The following is an 18673-nucleotide window of genomic DNA, read 5'->3' on the forward strand; positions in this document are numbered from 1 at the left end:
TCCGAATCGGTCACAGGATATGAAGTCAAAGAGAAAGAGCCAATCTGTGTACAGGATTTTATACCCCCCCCTGTCACTGTCGCTGAGCCAATCAAAACAGAGATATGGTCTTGTTAACATCTGGTAATGATCAGTCCACGTCATCTTAATTTGGTCAGATACAAGGTTTGCCAGTGAGGTCATAGTGGTTTTCTGTCCTGTAAATAGGATGTTATTATCTTATTATCTTATTATCAGGGGCCATCCTAAGGATCCTTTGCTGTGTATTATCTGCCATACCTGAAGGCAGATAATGTACTCTGCATTGGTTTAATGCAATTCACCCTATGGTCTAATACAATTCTAATGCAATTTATGCTATGGGCGTCTTGCTGGCTCGGGCCCTAATGCAATTATATCTACCCATGATGATATTACAGCCTCTGCACATGCATGTCAAAAGGCCATTGTGTGTATTAGAGGGCCATTGCTATGGTTACAGAGCATGAAAATACACGACACTAGGAAAAAAACCTAAAAACAAGAAGGGAAAAGAGCTGGTTTACATAAATAAAGGCTATGTACACTATCCACTATACTATACTATACAAATAAAACACTGTGCTGTACTCTATGCTATGCTATACCTATTAAACGTGTCTGTTGTCTAGCCAATGTCAAGCTTCAAGTAGAGAAACTGGTTTCATTGTGTGCTTACAAAAGGAAATTAGTTTCTATAGTTTGCTAGGCAATATGTTGGCTTTAACCAATGTATTCCACAGGTTAGGGTGTTCTTAACAACACGAGCCTGAGGAGTGTAAGTGGTGATACAAGACACAGAGTAATGTTTTTCTTTTTTTGACACTTTTTTCCAATAGGGCAGATCTAGGTTTAGATCAGAGAGCGATATGGTAAGCCTCATCTCCACATTGAGTAGAATAATAAGCCCTTTCTCGGAGGCGTTGTTTCATCTCCAGAGCCTTCTCTATGAAGTTTTCATCAGAATGCCAAAGGCGTCTGAGTCTTTAAAATTGACTTTTAATTAAGCCATTTTTTTTAGAGCTCTAGGGTGGGCACGGCTAGCTCGAAGAAAAGTGTTACGGTCAGGGGTTTTGGCGGTTCACATAAGCAAAGAAAGTATTTACTTTGTATTGTATGGAGGACCAAGTCTGTCAAAATTAACAATAAATATATAGATACATAAATGAATGTATGAACAAATAAATGAATGAATACACACAGTATAACGAAATACATTTCTATATTTATTTATTCGTTTACGCATTCATTCTTTGTTTTCCACTTTCATTCTTTCTTTCCCCGATTATCAGATCTGTATGCAAATATGGGGGCGTGTCTCGCATTTTCATTGGTTGATGCCCCACGCATTTTCATTGGTTGATAAATAAATATAGAAATGTATTTCGTTATACTGTGTGTATTCATTCATTTATTTGTTCATACATTCATTTATGTGTCTATATATTTATTGTTAATTTTGACATACTTGGTCCTCCATGGACACATAAATGAATGTATGAACAAATAAATAAATGAATACACACAGTATAACGAAATACATTTCTATATTTATTTATTCTTTTACGCATTCATTCTTTGTTTTCCACTTTCTATCAACCAATGAAAAATGCGTGGGGCATCAACCAATGAAAATGCGTGGGGCATCAACCAATGAAAATGCGAGACACGCCCCCATATTTGCATACAGATCTGATAATCGGGGAAAGAATGAAAGAATGAATGTGGAAAAGAATAAATAAATATAGAAATGTATTTCGTTATACTGTGTGTATTCATTCATTTATTTGTTCATACATTCATTTATGTGTCTATATATTTATTGTTAATTTTGACAGACTTGGTCCTCCATATGTATCCAGACAGCCAGGTACAATACAAAGTAAATACTTTCTTTGCTTATTAGTAAGGGAAACATATGAAAATCTGCGAAGTAAATCGTTACCAAGAAATTTCTTCACCAATGTGTTTCTAAAGGTGTGTAATAACATGTCCTAAAAGGTTGAAATTCAACTCCTGTGGGAAACCTCATAAAAAACTGCTCAAAGTTGGGGTACCGATACCCGATTTTCGAAAATTCGAAAATGCTTAAATTGGACTTGAGTAACTTTTGAGGGGTCAAACTAGGCATTTTTCATGATTCTGAGTTGATTGCAAGCATTTATTTGTCACCAAGAGCACTTCCTGGTGCAACCCCCAAACCCCCCCCCCCATCCCCATTGGTGGTTGGCATTCAAAGTGAGGAAGTTTGGAGGTAACAGGTAACATTAGACAACATTAGACAGCACCAGCAGAGAGGCACTATGATGGGCATGGACACTTAGTCATAGGCCTCACTACATGTGGAACAATAGAACCAGGCTGCTTGAGCTACTCACACAGCCCAGCAGAGAGGCACTATCATGGAGGTCATAGCTCCAGAAGAGGGGTGACTGGTAGACAGCTAGGCCCAGTGAGGGCTCTCCTAATCGGACTGGCAGTGTATCACATATAGCCTGGAGGTCAGAGCTCCAGAAGAGGGGTGACTGGTAGACATCTAGGCCCAGTGAGGTCACTCCTAATCGGACTGGCAGTGTATCACATAGAGCCTGGAGGTCAGAGCTCCAGAAGAGGGGTGACTGGTAGACAGCTAGGCCCAGTGAGGGCTCTCCTAATCGGACTGGCAGTGTATCACATAGAGCCTGGAGGTCAGAGCTCCAGAAGAGGGGTGACTGGTAGACAGCTAGGCCCAGTGAGGGCTCTCCTAATCGGACTGGCAGTGTATCACATATTACCTGGAGGTCAGAGCTCCAGAAGAGGGGTGACTGGTAGACAGCTAGGCCCAGTGAGGGCTCTCCTAATCGGACTGGCAGTGTATCACATAGTACCTGGAGGTCAGAGCTCCAGAGGAGGGTTGAATGGTAGACAGCTAGGCCCAGTGAGGTCACTCCTAATCGGACTGGCAGTGTATCACATAGTACCTGGAGGTCAGAGCTCCAGAAGAGGGGTGACTGGTAGACAGCTAGGCCCAGTGAGGGCTCTCCTAATCGGACTGGCAGTGTATCACATAGTACCTGGAGGTCAGAGCTCCAGAGGAGGGTTGAATGGTAGACAGCTAGGCCCAGTGAGGTCACTCCTAATCGGACTGGCAGTGTATCACATAGTACCTGGAGGTCAGAGCTCCAGAAGAGGGGTGACTGGTAGACAGCTAGGCCCAGTGAGGGTTCTCCTAATCGGACTGGCAGTGTATCACATAGTACCTGGAGGTCAGAGCTCCAGAAGAGGGGTGACTGGTAGACAGCTAGGCCCAGTGAGAGCACTCCTAATCGGACTGACAGAGTAGCAGTTAGGCCCTGGAGGTCAGAGCTCCAGATGAGGGGTGAATGGTAGACAGCTAGGCCCAGTGAGAGCACTCCTAATCGGACTGACAGAGTAGCAGTTAGGCCCTGGAGGTCAGAGCTCCAGATGAGGGGTGAATGGTAGACAGCTAGGCCCAGTGAGAGCACTCCTAATCGGACTGACAGAGTAGCAGTTAGGCCCTGGAGGTCAGAGCTCCAGATGAGGGGTGAATGGTAGACAGCTAGGCCCAGTGAGAGAACTCCTAATCGGACTGACAGAGTAGCAGTTAGGCCCTGGAGGTCAGAGCTCCAGATGAGGGGTGAATGGTAGACAGCTAGGCCCAGTGAGAGCACTCCTAATCGGACTGACAGAGTAGCAGTTAGGCCCTGGAGCTCATGTGACCTCCAGCATAGGGCCACAGGCCTAGTCACAGCACCCATGGAAGGTGTGTTGTCTCTGGGCTGTGTGTCTAGCTGAACACCTCTGGTAGTCCTTGGTACATCTCATGTTGGTACATCTCTTCCACAATGGGAGGTGAGAGTGAAGCTATTCAGCTCCCTTTTTTTAGGCCTCCATAACAGGTAAGTTACTGCCCAGCAGAGTGTCTCTCTGCTGGGCTGAGTGAGTAGCTGAAGCAGCCTGGTTCTATTGTTCCACATGTAGTGAGGCCTATGACTCTGTTTCCATGCCCATGATAGTGTCTCTCTGCTGGGCTGTGTGAGTAAATGAAGCAGCCTGGTTCTATTGTTCCACATGTAGTGAGGCCTATGACTCTGTTTCCATGCCCATGATAGTACCTCTCTGCTGGGCTGTGTGAGTAGCTCAAGCAGCCTGGTTCTATTGTTCCACATGTAGTGAGGCCTATGACTAAGTGTCCATGCCCATGATAGTGCCTCTCTGCTGGTGCTGTCTAATGTTGTCTAATGTTACCTGTTACCTTTAAACTTCCTCACTTTGAATGCCAACCACCAATGGGGGTGGGGGGGGTTTGGGGGTTGCACCAGGAAGTGCTCTTGGTGACAAATAAATGCCTGCAATCAACTCAGAATCATGAAAAATGCCTAGTTTGACCCCTCAAAAGTTACTCAAGTCCAATTTAAGCATTTTCGAATTTTCGAAAATCGGTTATCGGTACCCCAACTTTGAGCAGTTTTTTATGAGGTTTCCCACAGGAGTTGAATTTCAACCTTTTAGGACATGTTATTACACACCTTTAGAAACACATTGGTGAAGAAATTTCTTGGTAACGATTTACTTCGCAGATTGGTCAAATATCTGGTAAAATGCCCTTACTATTATGTTATGTGAACCCCCAAAACCCCTGAAAAAAAACTGACCGTAACAGTTTTCTTCTAGCTAGCCGTGCCCACCCTAGAGCTTTAAAAAATGGCTTAATTAAAAGTCAATTTTAAAGACTGAGATGCCTTTGCCATTCTGATGAAAACTTCACAGAGAAGGCTCTGGAGAGGAAACAACGCCTCCTAGAAAGGGACTATTATTCTACTCAATGTGTAGATGAGGCTTACCATATTGCTCTCTGATCTAAACCTAGATCTGCCCTATTGGAAAAAAGTGTCAAAAAAAGAAGAACATTACTCTGTGTCTTGTATCACCACTTACACTCCTCAGGCTCGTGTTGTTAAGAACACCCTAACCTGTGGAATACATTGGTTAAAGCCAACATTGCCTAGCAAACTATAGAAACTAATTTCCTTTTGTAAGCAAACAATGAAACCAGTTTCTCTACTTGAAGCTTGACATTGGCTAGACAACAGACACATTTAAATTATTACAAAGACCTGATTGCTCTCTTTTCTCCTGACCTGCACCTAGATGGACTAAGCCATCTAGAGCAGTTTGGGACTTTTGTGTTTCCCCAGGCCCAGTACTCTAGGACCAGACTAAACCAGTTTGTAGCCTTTGTGTTCCCTTTGTTAACATTGTTAATGATCAAACACCATTAGCATGATTTATCACATTAGCATTAGATATTAGCAAACAACTCCTCCTCACACCTTACTGGGACTGTTTGTGAGTTGCTGGACTAAAGTCAAATATGCAGCATTTTGTTTTGGCATGGTTAATGCAATATTGCGGGAAGTCTGTAAACAATTCGGTGAAAGAATATGATTAGGACGGCACAAAATAACAGAACAGAACATCTGTTCGCAGCAGATAGCAGACTTACCAGACACCTACCATATCTCACTTTAGAGCAAAGCTAAGAAAAACGTGGCTAAAAGGAAGTGCACCAGCTACTGTCTTGCGTAGGTGATAGATAGACACAACAGCCTACCCCCATTATCCCCACTACTGTTAACTGTTGTGAAACTTTTAGCCCAGAGCTAAATCAAATGTTAAGAGACAGACGTTTATCAACAGCCTATCAGAGGCTCCCTATGGTACATGGATCAAACCACTTAAAGCACAACTGTGCAAATGAAGTACAATAATGATTTTTGTAAAAACGTTCATTAACGTTGGATCTATGATTATTTCCTGAGTTCCTCAGTGTGATGCCAGAGCTGGATGCATAACTGAATTATAGCAGAAGTATCCTGTTGGCTCAATGCTGTTGCCCTCAACCGTCCCCTGCAGTGTCCACACTCCATTAGTCAACTTTAAGAAACTCATTAAGCAAAGCAAGAGGAAATGTTCTGCATTAAACAAGACAACTGAATCGTCAATTAAGAGTGTTCGCCTGGGTTGGCGTCCTGCCTCCTACTCTCCCCACATACTGAGGGAGTGACAGCACCTGCCCTTTTGACCTGCCTCTCACACAGTGCCCGCCTGGATGGTGTTGTGCCCTTTTTGGGGGGAAACAGCACCTGCCCTTCCATAACTCTGTGCACTGCCCTCGTACTGCACAGCTCTGGGGGGGGCAGGGGAGAGGGATGCACTGTGTCAGGTCTGATGCCAGGTCTGATGCTTAGTGAAATAGATGATGGGTACAACGCAACACCAGGTCAAAACAAGAACTGAAAATGTTGGGCTTATGGACATTCCAAATCTCAGATCACGAGATAAGATAAGATATGTAAAAAGTTGCTTGGTTCATATGAATATTTCTATTGCACCATTTAAAACATGTTCAAGACAGACACAAACATCAGAGAACATTATATGACAGTACGGTAATATTCTTCAACATTTGTCGGGTATATATCATAAATCCACAGTGCCCTGCTTAAGTAGTGGGATAGTGAAGCATTTTTTCTTCTTTTGGCTCTTCAGTACCATTTCCAAAAGTTTGGATTTTAAATCAAACAATTATGAAGTTAGTTAGTTATAAACTATGAAGTTAGTAATTGTTTGATGGTCTTTGTGAACATATTGGATAGCTACAATATGGGAATACCGGTATACAGTATATTTATATATTTTTGCCTTCAGAACTGCCTCAGAGAGTTTGGTCCATATTGCCATTATAGCATCACGCAGTTGCTGCAGATTTGTCGGCTGCCCATCCATGATGCGAATCTCCCGTTCCACCACATTCCTTCTCTATTGGATTGAGATCTGGTGACTGTGGAGCCCATTTGAGTACAGGAGTACAGTGAACTCATTGTCATGTTCAAGAAACGGGAAATGATATGAGCTTTGTGACATCCTGCAGGAAATAGCCATTAAAAGATGGATACAATGTGTTTTTTTTTGATTGATTGATTGATTGAAAACTTTATTAGAAGATTTGCAGAAGTAGGTACATGACAGTACATATTACATACAAGGTCAACTAACAGGATAAAAACCCAAGAAAGCCACTGGCTTATTTCAATTGGGGTCCTTGATTTATAAGATGGACCTGGATTCACATGGTCAGCAACAATACTCAGGTAGGCTGTGGCGTTTAAACGATGCTGTAGGGGCCCAAAGAGTGCCAAGAAAATATCCCCCACACCATTACACCACCACCAGCCTGAACCATTGAGACAAGGCAGGATGGATCCACGCTTTCATGTTGTTTACGCCAAATTCTGACCCTACCATCTGAATGTCACAGCAGGAGGGAGTCGTCAGACTAGGCAACTTTTTTCCAATCTTCTATTGTCCAATTTCGGTGGGCCCGTGCAGATTGTAGTCTCAGTTTCCTGTTGTTAGCTGACAGGAGTGGCACCCAGTGTGGCCTTCTGCTGCTGTAGCCCATCTGCTTCAAGATGTGACATGTTGTTTGTTCAGACATGCTCTTCTGCTTACCTTGGTTGTATGGTTGTAACAAGTGGTTTTATTTACCACTTTTATTTTTAATTACCACTCGTTATGACCAAGGTATGCAGAAGCATCTCTGAACACACAACAATCTGGCCAAACTGGTTCTAGCTGATAGAATGGCATCTCGCGTGGATCTCGTTTGGGATACATACAACGAGGACTCCCTGAAAGGCACAGCAAAATCCAAGCGTGGAAAGGGTGTAAGGAGATGAGTGGTTGGGAAGGCTGCCATACCAGGAAACTGGCAGAACTTTCTGCGGGTTGACAGCAACAAGACAGAACTATTCCGTTTCTTGTCCAAGGTCCTCCTTCAGGTGTTCTGTGAGGAAGACAAGGAAGTTGTCCTCACTGATAGGCAGGGTGTGCTCAGCACAAAGCTACTTCAGGTAAAGAACTGTCCCCCCCCTTACCCTCCCCACCGCACTAACACTGACACTATGAATAACTGGCTACCTGAATCACTACCACCACTTCACATGACATTCTGAACTGATTACAATGTAATCGAGGTTGATTACAATGTGCAAGGCTGCTTGGCATTCTGTGTGCTTCCCCGCTGCAACCTGCTCTTTTGCACAACACTGAAATACTTGAAACCACATGAAACTTAAAGTCACTTTTGCACAATAGTGACTTACAGTCACTTTTGCACAACCCTTTTTATTGATTTTTGATGCCACAAGCATCACAATTGCCACAAGCATCAAAATCCTGCCACGAGCTTGTCTTCAGTGCACAGGCCTCTGCTTCTGTGAGGGAGAATGTGAGAGCTGACCCTAACATCTCTCATTAATTATAACAATTAACATGATCAAGATGTGTTCATAGAATGGTTCCAATAAGGCAATTGCAGTCTTTTCAAATAATTTAAGTAGTTAATAGTTAACAGCTTCAGTACATTCCCTGAACATTGTTAGACGTCATAGTATGACATCTAACAATGTTATAGATGCGTGTTATAGATGGTTATAGAATGTTATGGATTAAACAGTTTAATCCACTATAAATCACTACAAATCTCATCATTTTGTTGCATTTCTTTAATTTATTATTGTCCTACATTGTAAGATTTTATTTTTTTTTTTTTACTTAAACTGGTCTCTAAATTATATTTGTGGCACTGAAAACATGGAAACAGCAGCCTGGGGGTGACCAAAGTGTTCTATGCCAGTAACCAAAATGGCTGCTATGGTCATCAGAATGCCAATCTGCAATGGCCCAATATCCAGATTCATTCAACATATATTAAGCTATAAATGTACCAAATTTTGCGCTTGTATCACAAAATGAACGCTAGTTTAGCTATGCCGCCCCACTATCCACACTTTTATGGCTTTTGCACTATTGCACTGGCATCTGGCTATTGCATCTGGTTAGATGTCAAATGCATTTCGTTGTCTTTATACTTGTTTAACTATGCATAAAACATTTTGCAAAGGCTAACTTTTTTGTGTAGCATGTATTCATACAAATTAATGTAGAGCCATAGTGCTTTACATAAAACATGAGATGTAATAACAATTAAAAAGTGAAGAGGAAAAAATGGGTAATCATATAAATTCAATGCAATAACTGCCTGAAGTCTGCGATCCCATTGCTCTCTGGTAAACTAATGATAATGATATTCCAACTGCCCAGTTAAATCAAATCTATTATTTGGCATTCAGTGACATGCTTTTTAAATGATATAACACAGAATATTAGTCAACATTAATATTCAGGGAGCCATTTTTTTTTTTGATGGGGGGCGGTAAGAGGCCTGGATAATGGACAGGGGGGCGCGGGCCCAAAAAAGGTTGAGAACCACTGCTATAGCCAGTGTTTTAGTTATATCGGACTCAGAAGGAGCTCAACCAAGCAGCGAATTATTTGAGCCACATTGATGGAACCGAACGCAAGCTAACATTATCGCCGATTAGAACTTTATCGAGGCTTAGAAGATAATCGACCTTAGTGGAATGGGCCCCTGGACCTTCATCAAACACATTTTCAAGACACCACCACTGTCAATATGCTCCGAAAGGTGTAATGGTTTAATAAATCTGAAATAGTAAGGAAATACAATCATAAACAAGGAAAATCTCCTGAGAGAATGTTTCATCCCAAGAACAAAGACATGTATTTGATTTAACATTAAAAACACAAAAACAACAACAACAACAACAACAAAAAGTCAAGTGCATCATATCAACTTATCAAACTCAACTTATCAAACTCAAGTGCTTCAACTGATAGGAGTTATCACAGAACTGTGTTCTCCTTCAAATAGTACTGCCGTCCACTCTCTTACTCAAACAGCCCCTCTAGGCAATTGGTGGTGGATCGACGGGTGGATGGCTGAGGAGAAAAAGAGGGAAAGAACATGAAAGGTGAGAGACCACAGGAGTAGATAGTGGGGTGTAGACGTTTTGGGGTCAGAGCACCAAATACGCCCTCTTTCCTTTTTTTGTTTAACTAGTATGAATAGATGTTGTTATTTGTCTTGTTGAAGTCCATGGTTGGATCTGAGTGGGCTGGTGCGTTACCAGTGTGATGGAGGTCTCTCTGTCAGAGTCATCGCTCTCAAAGTAATCGATCTCAGGCTCTTCCTCTACCTCATCCTCATCTTCCTCAATCAGGGACAGCCTGGGAGACATAACATAAGGGTCGTTCAAACCTCAAGCACTTGTACTGTACCAGGAGAAGCCGTGCTCTACTGGCTTCTTTGTCACACACACACACACACACACACACACACACACACACACACACACACACAATGTGTTTGTGTTTCTCTCAACATAGTCTATTACTGTTTTTGTTCTGGCTTCCTTCTTTCTTTCTCTTTCTCTCACACACACAATTTTCTCTCAACAGAGTCTATTAGCACACACACACACACACACACACACACACACACACACACTTACAGTGTAAGATGCGAGTCCAGGTCACTCTCAACGGGGCTGGGTTGGACAGTGGAGGCCTGGCGCCCCCTGCTGAGCTCCATTCTGCCAATGCGCTGCAGTGACCTGGAGAACACACAGCGTCACAACGTCATTGGTCAACCACCCTCTAGCCCCTTTCATCATCTACACCTGGGGAGAGCCCCAGAGCAATGATGGCTTCTTTTTTGTTGTTTTTTTGTTATTTTTTCTGAGTGGGGCAGTCCCACTCATATTTTTCTTTTTAATGACAGATATAGTATAGATTATGACAGAAAGGATGGGTGAGAGAGAGAGAGAAGGGATGACATGCAGGATATGTCCGCGGCTGGAATCGAACCGGGAGCCCTGCGGTACATGGTCAGCGCTTAATCCACTACGCCACCTAAGCGCCCCTACTGATGACTTCTCATAGGGATTTTTACATTTATTATATTATTATAGTCCCACTCATATTTTATTTTATTGGACAGATACAGTGAAGACAGACGGGAAAGTAAGGAAGAGAAGAAGGGAGAGAGGGCATGTCAGCAGGGCATGGGGCCGGATTCAAACCCATGCCGACATGGGGCATTATGTGCGCACTATAGACCGTGGAGACCGCTAGACCACTGGATCACCTCAGGCCACTCACAAGGATATTTTTCCCCCCCTGAAGTGTAACACAGGCATGAAAACAGGTCGGGGTGAAAAAGGTGAGAAGGATACGAGACCCGGATCCTGCTAGGGCAGTTGGAGACTGAGAGCCAAAAAAGATTATTGGGGTACCAGAAAGAGACACATCATACATGCGGGCTCACAAAAGCTCTCCCTCTCACTCTCCCTCACTCACACACACACTCCAATAGGCTACGAGACCAGTGGCGTCATTTCAGCAAGCGCGCGTGAGACTGCCATATATGTGCCGTTTTATATGTATTTATCATCATATTTATATCATCAAGGATCTTGACGGGATGTAAGGATCTTGTAACTTCGCAAACAATGGCAGAATTGAAATAGTTTACTCTATGTTCAACTGCCGCGGCGTTGCCTTTAATATACAAATATTGTATGACCCTCAGCCTGCTCACACGGCGCGGCTCCACGGTTCTTTGGTGGAAAGGCATTTTTAACGAACTCCCAGCGAAATCAAAACACGAAAATCTTCTCTCACTACCTTTTCCAGTTGAACATAGAGTAAACTATTTAAATGTTGCCATTGTTTGCGAAGTTACAAGATCCTTACATGTATCAAAGGATGCAACGTTCTAATGTGGCTACTGGAGACGTGACAGGCGCCTGAGACTGCCATATATATCTGCCATATATCATACCTCAGTTTTATATGTATTTATCATCATATTTTTCGGGCATTTAGCTCATTAAACGGCGAAAATCACTGGCAGACCTGGGTTGCGATTCCATTTAATTTACAGGGAACTTCTTCACCAAGGAGTTTCACACGCACATCACAGTTTCAGCCCTTCACGCCTGCGCACCTGTTCGCTACGTTGCTTTGCTTTTCTGTAGCCCTGGTAGGGCCATCAACGGCCCATCAAAATCTAATCGTTCGAACGTTCAACGTGCGTTCCAGACTAATGGGCCGCTCCGGCCCCCCCCCCAAAAAACTCGGCGGATCTATATGATTCAGGGAAGTCACCTATTTTGAATTCAAAACGGCTAATTTCGACGAAAGGTGAGCGATTATCATGCCTGGTAACACATTTGTCCTCACATGGACTTAAGCAGATGATTGGTGTAAACAGGTGGGCTTTTTAAATCCATGCAGGGTGCTCCAAGCGCACACTTCAGAAATTACCCCTGTGAGAAGTCATCATCATCATCATCATCATCATCATCATCATCATCATCATCATCATCAGGCTCGGGCTCGAGGTCGGAGGACAGGCCTGCGGCTTTGCTGGGTGTTCGCGCGACAGGCTTGGGCGCCCTTCTCTCCACGGTGGAGGTCAGGGTGGGGGTCGGCAGGGAGTGGATGCTGCCGCTGTCCTGCCACACCCCTCGTCCGCTTGCACTGGACGCTGCTGAGCCTGGAGAGAGAGAGAGGTCAAAAGGTTAAACCTCCTAAATCCTTAGCAGCCACCTCCCCAGCCTTAATTAATCAGGCCCCTCTCTCATTTAAACAAACCCTGGCCTACACACTTTTCCCAAATAGTATGTACTTCTGTGATATTACGGAGACTGTATATATGTTTATGGAATGTCATTTTCTTTTTTGTCAAGTTTTTGGAACAAACCAAAACATTTAAAAGTGTGTGTGTATGAGTGTAAGTGAGTGTGTGTGTGTGTGAGTGTGAGTGTGAGTACAAGTGAGTGTGTGTGTGTGTGTGTGTGTGTGTGTGTGTGTGTGTGTGTAAATGTCTGTGTGAGTATGAGTGTGTGTGTGTGTGAGTACGAGTACGAGTACGAGTGAGTGTGTGTGAGTGTGTGTGTGTAAATGTCTGTGTGAGTATGAGTGTGTGTGTGTGTGTGTGTGTGTGTGTGTGTGTGTGTTACCCACCCCGGGGTGTGGTCCTCCTGTGCGTGGATGCAGGGGTGCTACGGGGGGACGGTGCTGGGCTCTCCTTTTCCTCCTCTCCTCTGGACTTAGCAGGGCCCAGAGAACGCTGGTACATACTCAGGGACGGCCAGGAGGGGGCAGCAGAGGGAAGCTCAGCTCTCAGGAAACGTGACCTGGAGAGGATAGAGAGAGGGAGGGACGAATGGATGGATGGATGGATGGAGGAAAAAGAGTAAGAACAACCTACAAGTATGGCAAAGGGGGGATGATTGATTGGGTGGTTATTTGAATATTTGTGTGAGTGTCTGTGTGCACAAACACACTATCATATATGTCATAATGTCAAGTCATATGTATAGATGCTTGTGTGGATGAAGACGTGTGTTCATGTTTGCCGGTGTGTGTGTGTGTGTGGTGTATGTGTGTTGTGTGTGGTGTATGTGTGAGTGGTGTGTGTGTGTGTGTGTGTGTGTGGCGTGTGTGTGTTTGTGTGTGGGTGTGTGTGTGTGTGTGGTGTGTGTGTGTGTATGTGTGTATGTGTGTGTTAAGACTCACACTTGAATGCGGTCCTGACGGAGGAGTTTGAAGCTGAACTCGCTGAGGATCTCCAGGAAGGGCAGGTTCGGAGGCTCCTCCCCCTTCACCGCGTCGCGCAGCGCAAACCGGATACCGCTCCTGAGAACACATCAACAACCCAAACATGGTTCTACACAGACGTGGCACAAACGGCACCATGTTGCATAGGTTAGAAATAGAGAGAGAGAGAAAGAGAGAGAGACAGAGAAAGAGGCAAAGAGAGAGAGAGAGAGGCAGAGAGAAAGAGAGAGAGAGAGACAGAGAAAGAGAGAGAGAGAGAGAGAGAGAGAGAGAAAGAGGCAGAGAGAGAAAGATGCAGAGAGAAAGATACAGAGAAAGAGAGAGATAGAAAGACAGACACAGAGAAAGAAATAGACAGAGAGAGAGAGACAGAGAAAGAGGCAAAGAGAGAGAGAGAGGCAGAGAGAGAGAGCGAGAGAAAGAGGCAGAGAGAGAAAGATGCAGAGAGAGAGAGAGAGAGAGAAAGAGACAGACAGAGACAGAGAGAAAGCGACAGACAGGGACGGAGAGAGAGATAGACACAAAGAGAGAGAGAGAGGCAGAGATAAAGAGAGAGAGAGAGACAGAGAAAGAGGCAGAGAGAGAAAGATGCAGAGAGAAAGATACAGAGAAAGAGAGAGATAGAAAGACAGACACAGAGAGAGAAATAGACAGAGAGAGAGACAGAGAAAGAGGCAAAGAGAGAGAGAGAGGCAGAGAGAGAGAGCGAGAGAAAGAGGCAGAGAGAGAAAGATGCAGAGAGAGAGAGTGAGAAAGAGACAGACAGAGAGAGAGAGACAGAGAGAAAGCGACAGACAGGGACAGAGAGAGAGATAGAGACCCAAAGAGAGAGAGAGACAGAGACAGATAGAGACAGAGAGAGAGAGACGAAGGTGTGAGTGTGTGTGTGTTACTGACATATGCAGGGTAATCAGTGGCTTGCGGGCACGAAGCAGGTCAACGCCGAAGCTCATAGCCAGTCTCTTGGCCAGCTCTCTGATCTCTCCCAACTCCTCACTACCACGCTCCTCTGGAGCCAGCGCAGCAAGCAGCTGAGGAAACACACACACACACAGACACACACACACACCACACACCACACACCACACACCACACACACCCTATTAGTAGTCCACCCCTCATCACTTACACACAGTAATACAGAGGTATTGTTTATTTAAACACGCGCGCACACACACGCACACGCGCACACACACGCGCACACACACGCACACACGCACACGCACACGCACACACACACACACACACACCTGCTGCAGACTCAGACAGACAGTGCTGGCGCTCTCCGTGGGGCAGATGAGCCTGGTTTTGCTCAAGGTTTCCTTGATGATGTCACCGTAGTCTTTGTAGAACTGGAGAGAGACGTGACAGAATGAGTCGTCATCCTCCTCTCATTCTTCTGACCACTGTGTTTAATCAATCCTTTTCTCAACTTTCCATCCGTTTCTCACCCACTCTCTCTCTCTCTCTCTCTCTCTCTCTCCTCTGACTCATTCCGCCCCCTCACTGATACTAAGAACAACTTCTCACCCCTCCTCCACCTTCTCACACACTTCTTCCTTCCAGTGCTACCTTTTTTGGTGATCTCTTCCTCCTCTCTCTCCTCCAGTTCTCCATCTTCCTTCCCTCTAATCATCCTCTCTTCCATCCTCTTACTCTCTTCCCATTTCTCCTTCCTCTCTCCCCTACTTCATCCCCCTCTCTGCCTCCCTCCCATCATCTTCTCTTCTATCGTTCCCTCTGACCCATTTCTCTCTCCCCTCGGGCCTCATCCCCTCCTCCCTCAGGCCCTACCCTCTCCACCCTTCTGCCCTCATCCTCTCCTCCCTCCCTCCCTCTCTTCTCCACCTTGCTGTAGTATTTGAAAATGTCTGTGGCAGCGTTGAGGTCCAGGACTCCATAGAAGACCAGTTTACAGAAGCCAGACAACTGGTTTCTCCTCCGCTGGAGGCGACATATGTTCAACTCCTGGTTTCTCCTCCGCTGGAGGCGACATATGTTCAACTCCTCCACTTCTTCCTCTTCTGAAAAATCTGAGGGAGAGAGGAGCCAAAAGAAGACATTATCCAGAGAGAGAGAGAGAGAGAGAGAGAGAGAGGGGGGGGCGGGCACAAAAAGAGGAATGAGATGTGAGATGTATATATATATATAATGCGCTTTGAGTTGCATCCGTGTACGAAAGGCGCTATATAAATAAAGTTTCACTTCACTTCACTACATGTGGGAATACGGTACATGTGGAAAACTAGGGTTAGGGTTAGGTGCTAGGGTTAGGTGCTCGGGTGCTAGGGTTAGGGTTAGACATGCCAGCAGTCCCACTCATATTTTTTTTTTTACTGCAATAGAGACAGTAGAGATTGACAGGAAGGATGGGTGAGAGAGAGAGAGAGAATGTTGGTAACGTAAGGTAATGTTCCCTACCAAGCAGCTCGTCATCCTCAGGCTCAGTGAAGACATAGTCCAGGAGGAAGGAGGCCATCTCAGAGCGGAGGGTGTCGGAGGGGCGGTAGGCCAGCGTGCGCAGGGCGGGCTGAGACCTCATCGCCCCCACACCCAGCAGCAGCAACAGGTCACACAGCAGCACAAACGCCTGGGGAGATGATAGGAATTTAGAATTTAGCAGACGCTTCTAATCCAAAGCGACTTACAATTACAATTACAGGGACATTCCCCCTGGAGTCACTATGGGCTGAGAATGGTGCCTTACTCAAGAGCCCACTAGTGTTTCAGGCAGGATTTGAACTCACAACCTTCCGATCACCAGTCCAACTCACTATCCACTAGACCACCACTACCCCCGCGCATGCGCACACACAGTCGAGTTCCACACATCATCCCCCCACACACCCACACTGGGTGACGACTGCTACCATACCAGACAGCTCTACCAACTAGTTTGGAGCAGCCTTACAAAAACAGCCCGTCGTTGTCATCCTTGTCAGATTGTTCCCCCCCCCCCCTGCTCTCACCTGGTCTCTGACCTCATCTGGTCTCTGACCTCACCTGGTCTCTGATCTCACCTGGTCTCTGATCTCAGCCTGGCCCACTGACAGACATCTCTGACACACCACACAGAACGAGTGGAATTCCTTCTTTAGACGCTTGAGCTCCACCTAGGAGTGTGTGGGTGTGAGGAAGAGAGGGGGAAAGAGAGGGGGGGAAGAGAGGGGGGAGAGAGGGAAGAGAGAGGGGGAAGAGAGGGGGGAGAGAGGGGGAAGAGAGGGGGGAAGAGAGGGAAGAGAGGGGGGAAGAGAGGGGGGAAGAGAGGGGGGGAGAGAGGGGGGAAGAGAGGGGGGAAGAGAGGGGGGAGAGAGGGGGAAGAGAGGGGGGAAGAGAGGGGGGAAGAGAGGGGGGGAGAGAGGGGGGGAAGAGAGGGGGGGAGAGAGAGCGACAGAATGAGACACGAGAGTGGCAGGTTTCTGAATGACTAAACATAGTATTAAGGAGGGGGGGGATTTGTGTCTGTTTATGTTGGAGCTCTGCGATGTTGGCTAAACAGCCATGTCAGTTTGCCTCATCATCATAACTGACTGCATGTGTGTGTGTGTGTGTGTGTGATGATGTCCATAACTCGATGTGTATGTCCATCTGTGTGTGTCCATATCTGTGTGTGTGTGTATGTGTGAGTGACGTGTGTCCATATCTGTGTGTGTGTGTGAGTGTGTGTCCATATCTGTGTGTGTGTGTGTGTGTGTGTGTGTGATGATGTCCATAACTCGATGTGTATGTCCATCTGTGTGTGTGTCCATATCTGTGTGTGTGTGTGTGTATGTGTGAGTGACGTGTGTCCATATCTGTGTGTGTGTGTGTGTGAGTGTGTGTCCATATCTGTGTGTGTGTGTGTGTGTGTGTGTGAGCGTGTGTGTGTGAGAGTGTGTGTCCATATCTGTGTGTGTGTGTGTGTGTGTGTGAGCGTGTGTCCAAATCTGTGTGAGTATGTGTGAGCGACGTGTGTCCATATCTGTGTGAGTATGTGTGAGCATGTGTGAGCGTGTGTCCATATCTGTGTGTATGTCCATCTGTGTGTGTGTGTGTGTGTGTCCATATCTGTGTGAGCGACGTGTGTCCATATCTGTGTGTGTGTGTACTGTAGAAGCCTGACCGCGGCGCTGTGGCCTCAGATGCTCTTGAACAGATTGCTGTGTTAATTGCATGCTGTCCTCACAGCTGGTGAGAGGCTTAAGCAGGCAGGCAGGCAGGCAGTGCCGTGGTGAAATATGGGCACTTTGGTGTGTGAATACAGTAGCACCATGTAATACATTTACATTTTTATCATTTAGGAAAAATGCTTTTTATCTTTAGGTCTCCCTGGAGTAACTTAGGGCTAAGTGCCTTACTCAAGGGCACACTAGTGGTGGCGGCGGCGGTGTTCCCAGGTGGGGTTTGGACGCATGATCTTCAGATCACCATCAGTCCAACTAGCTATCCACTAAGCCACCGCCACTATAGGTACAGGGTGGCTACATCTGTGTTAATAGGTTAGATGGACAGAGTTTGGTAATACTATAGGTAAATACGGCAGACAGGCAATGCCAGAGTAGTCAGGCACACACAGATATGGACACACGTCACTCACACACACACACACACACACACACACACACACAGATATGGACACACGCGCTCACACACACACACACACACACACACACACACAGATATGGACACACGCTCACACACACACACACACACACAGATATGGACACACGTCACTCACACATACACACACAGATATGGACACACACTCACACACACACACACACACACACACACAGATATGGACACACACACTCTCTCTCACACACACACACACACACACAGATGGACATACACGTCGAGTTATGGACATCATCACACACACACACACACACACACACACACACACACACACACACACACACCTTGGTTGGTGTAGAGTTGGACACCCTCACTTTCTCCCAGACCAGGTGGAAATATGCACACTTCAGGGCTGGGACCATCAGCTGAAACCAGATAGAATAAAGTTGTGTGTGTGTGTGTGTGTATTATATACAGTGTCTGCCAGGAGAGATGCAAGGAAACACACACACACACACACACACACACACACACACCTCCTTGT

At 45.5% G+C, this 18673-nt stretch overlaps 1 protein-coding gene across 1 annotated transcript in view; it reads right to left on the reverse strand.

The window, feature by feature from the left end:
- Window positions 1-9834: 9834 nt before the first annotated feature.
- LOC308171107 (cohesin subunit SA-1-like) overlaps window positions 9835-18673 on the reverse strand; it is a gene marked incomplete at both ends in the record, with an annotated part of 20288 nt that continues 11449 nt past the window's right edge. The window contains 14 exons of the mRNA XM_080545978.1: window positions 9835-9885; window positions 10074-10173; window positions 10458-10559; window positions 11181-11211; window positions 12365-12505; window positions 12976-13148; window positions 13531-13650; window positions 14470-14603; window positions 14823-14924; window positions 15421-15596; window positions 15994-16162; window positions 16593-16685; window positions 18474-18554; window positions 18666-18673. The exon at window positions 18666-18673 is cut by the window's right edge and continues 80 nt beyond it. Coding sequence (XP_080402104.1) covers window positions 9835-9885; window positions 10074-10173; window positions 10458-10559; window positions 11181-11211; window positions 12365-12505; window positions 12976-13148; window positions 13531-13650; window positions 14470-14603; window positions 14823-14924; window positions 15421-15596; window positions 15994-16162; window positions 16593-16685; window positions 18474-18554; window positions 18666-18673 — 1481 coding nt within the window. The remainder of the gene's footprint in view (window positions 9886-10073; window positions 10174-10457; window positions 10560-11180; window positions 11212-12364; window positions 12506-12975; window positions 13149-13530; window positions 13651-14469; window positions 14604-14822; window positions 14925-15420; window positions 15597-15993; window positions 16163-16592; window positions 16686-18473; window positions 18555-18665) is intronic.

The sequence above is a fragment of the Nansenia antarctica genome, assembly GCF_963989245.1.
Source record: "Nansenia antarctica genome assembly, chromosome: 15".
NCBI classification, from domain to species: domain Eukaryota; kingdom Metazoa; phylum Chordata; class Actinopteri; order Argentiniformes; family Microstomatidae; genus Nansenia; species Nansenia antarctica.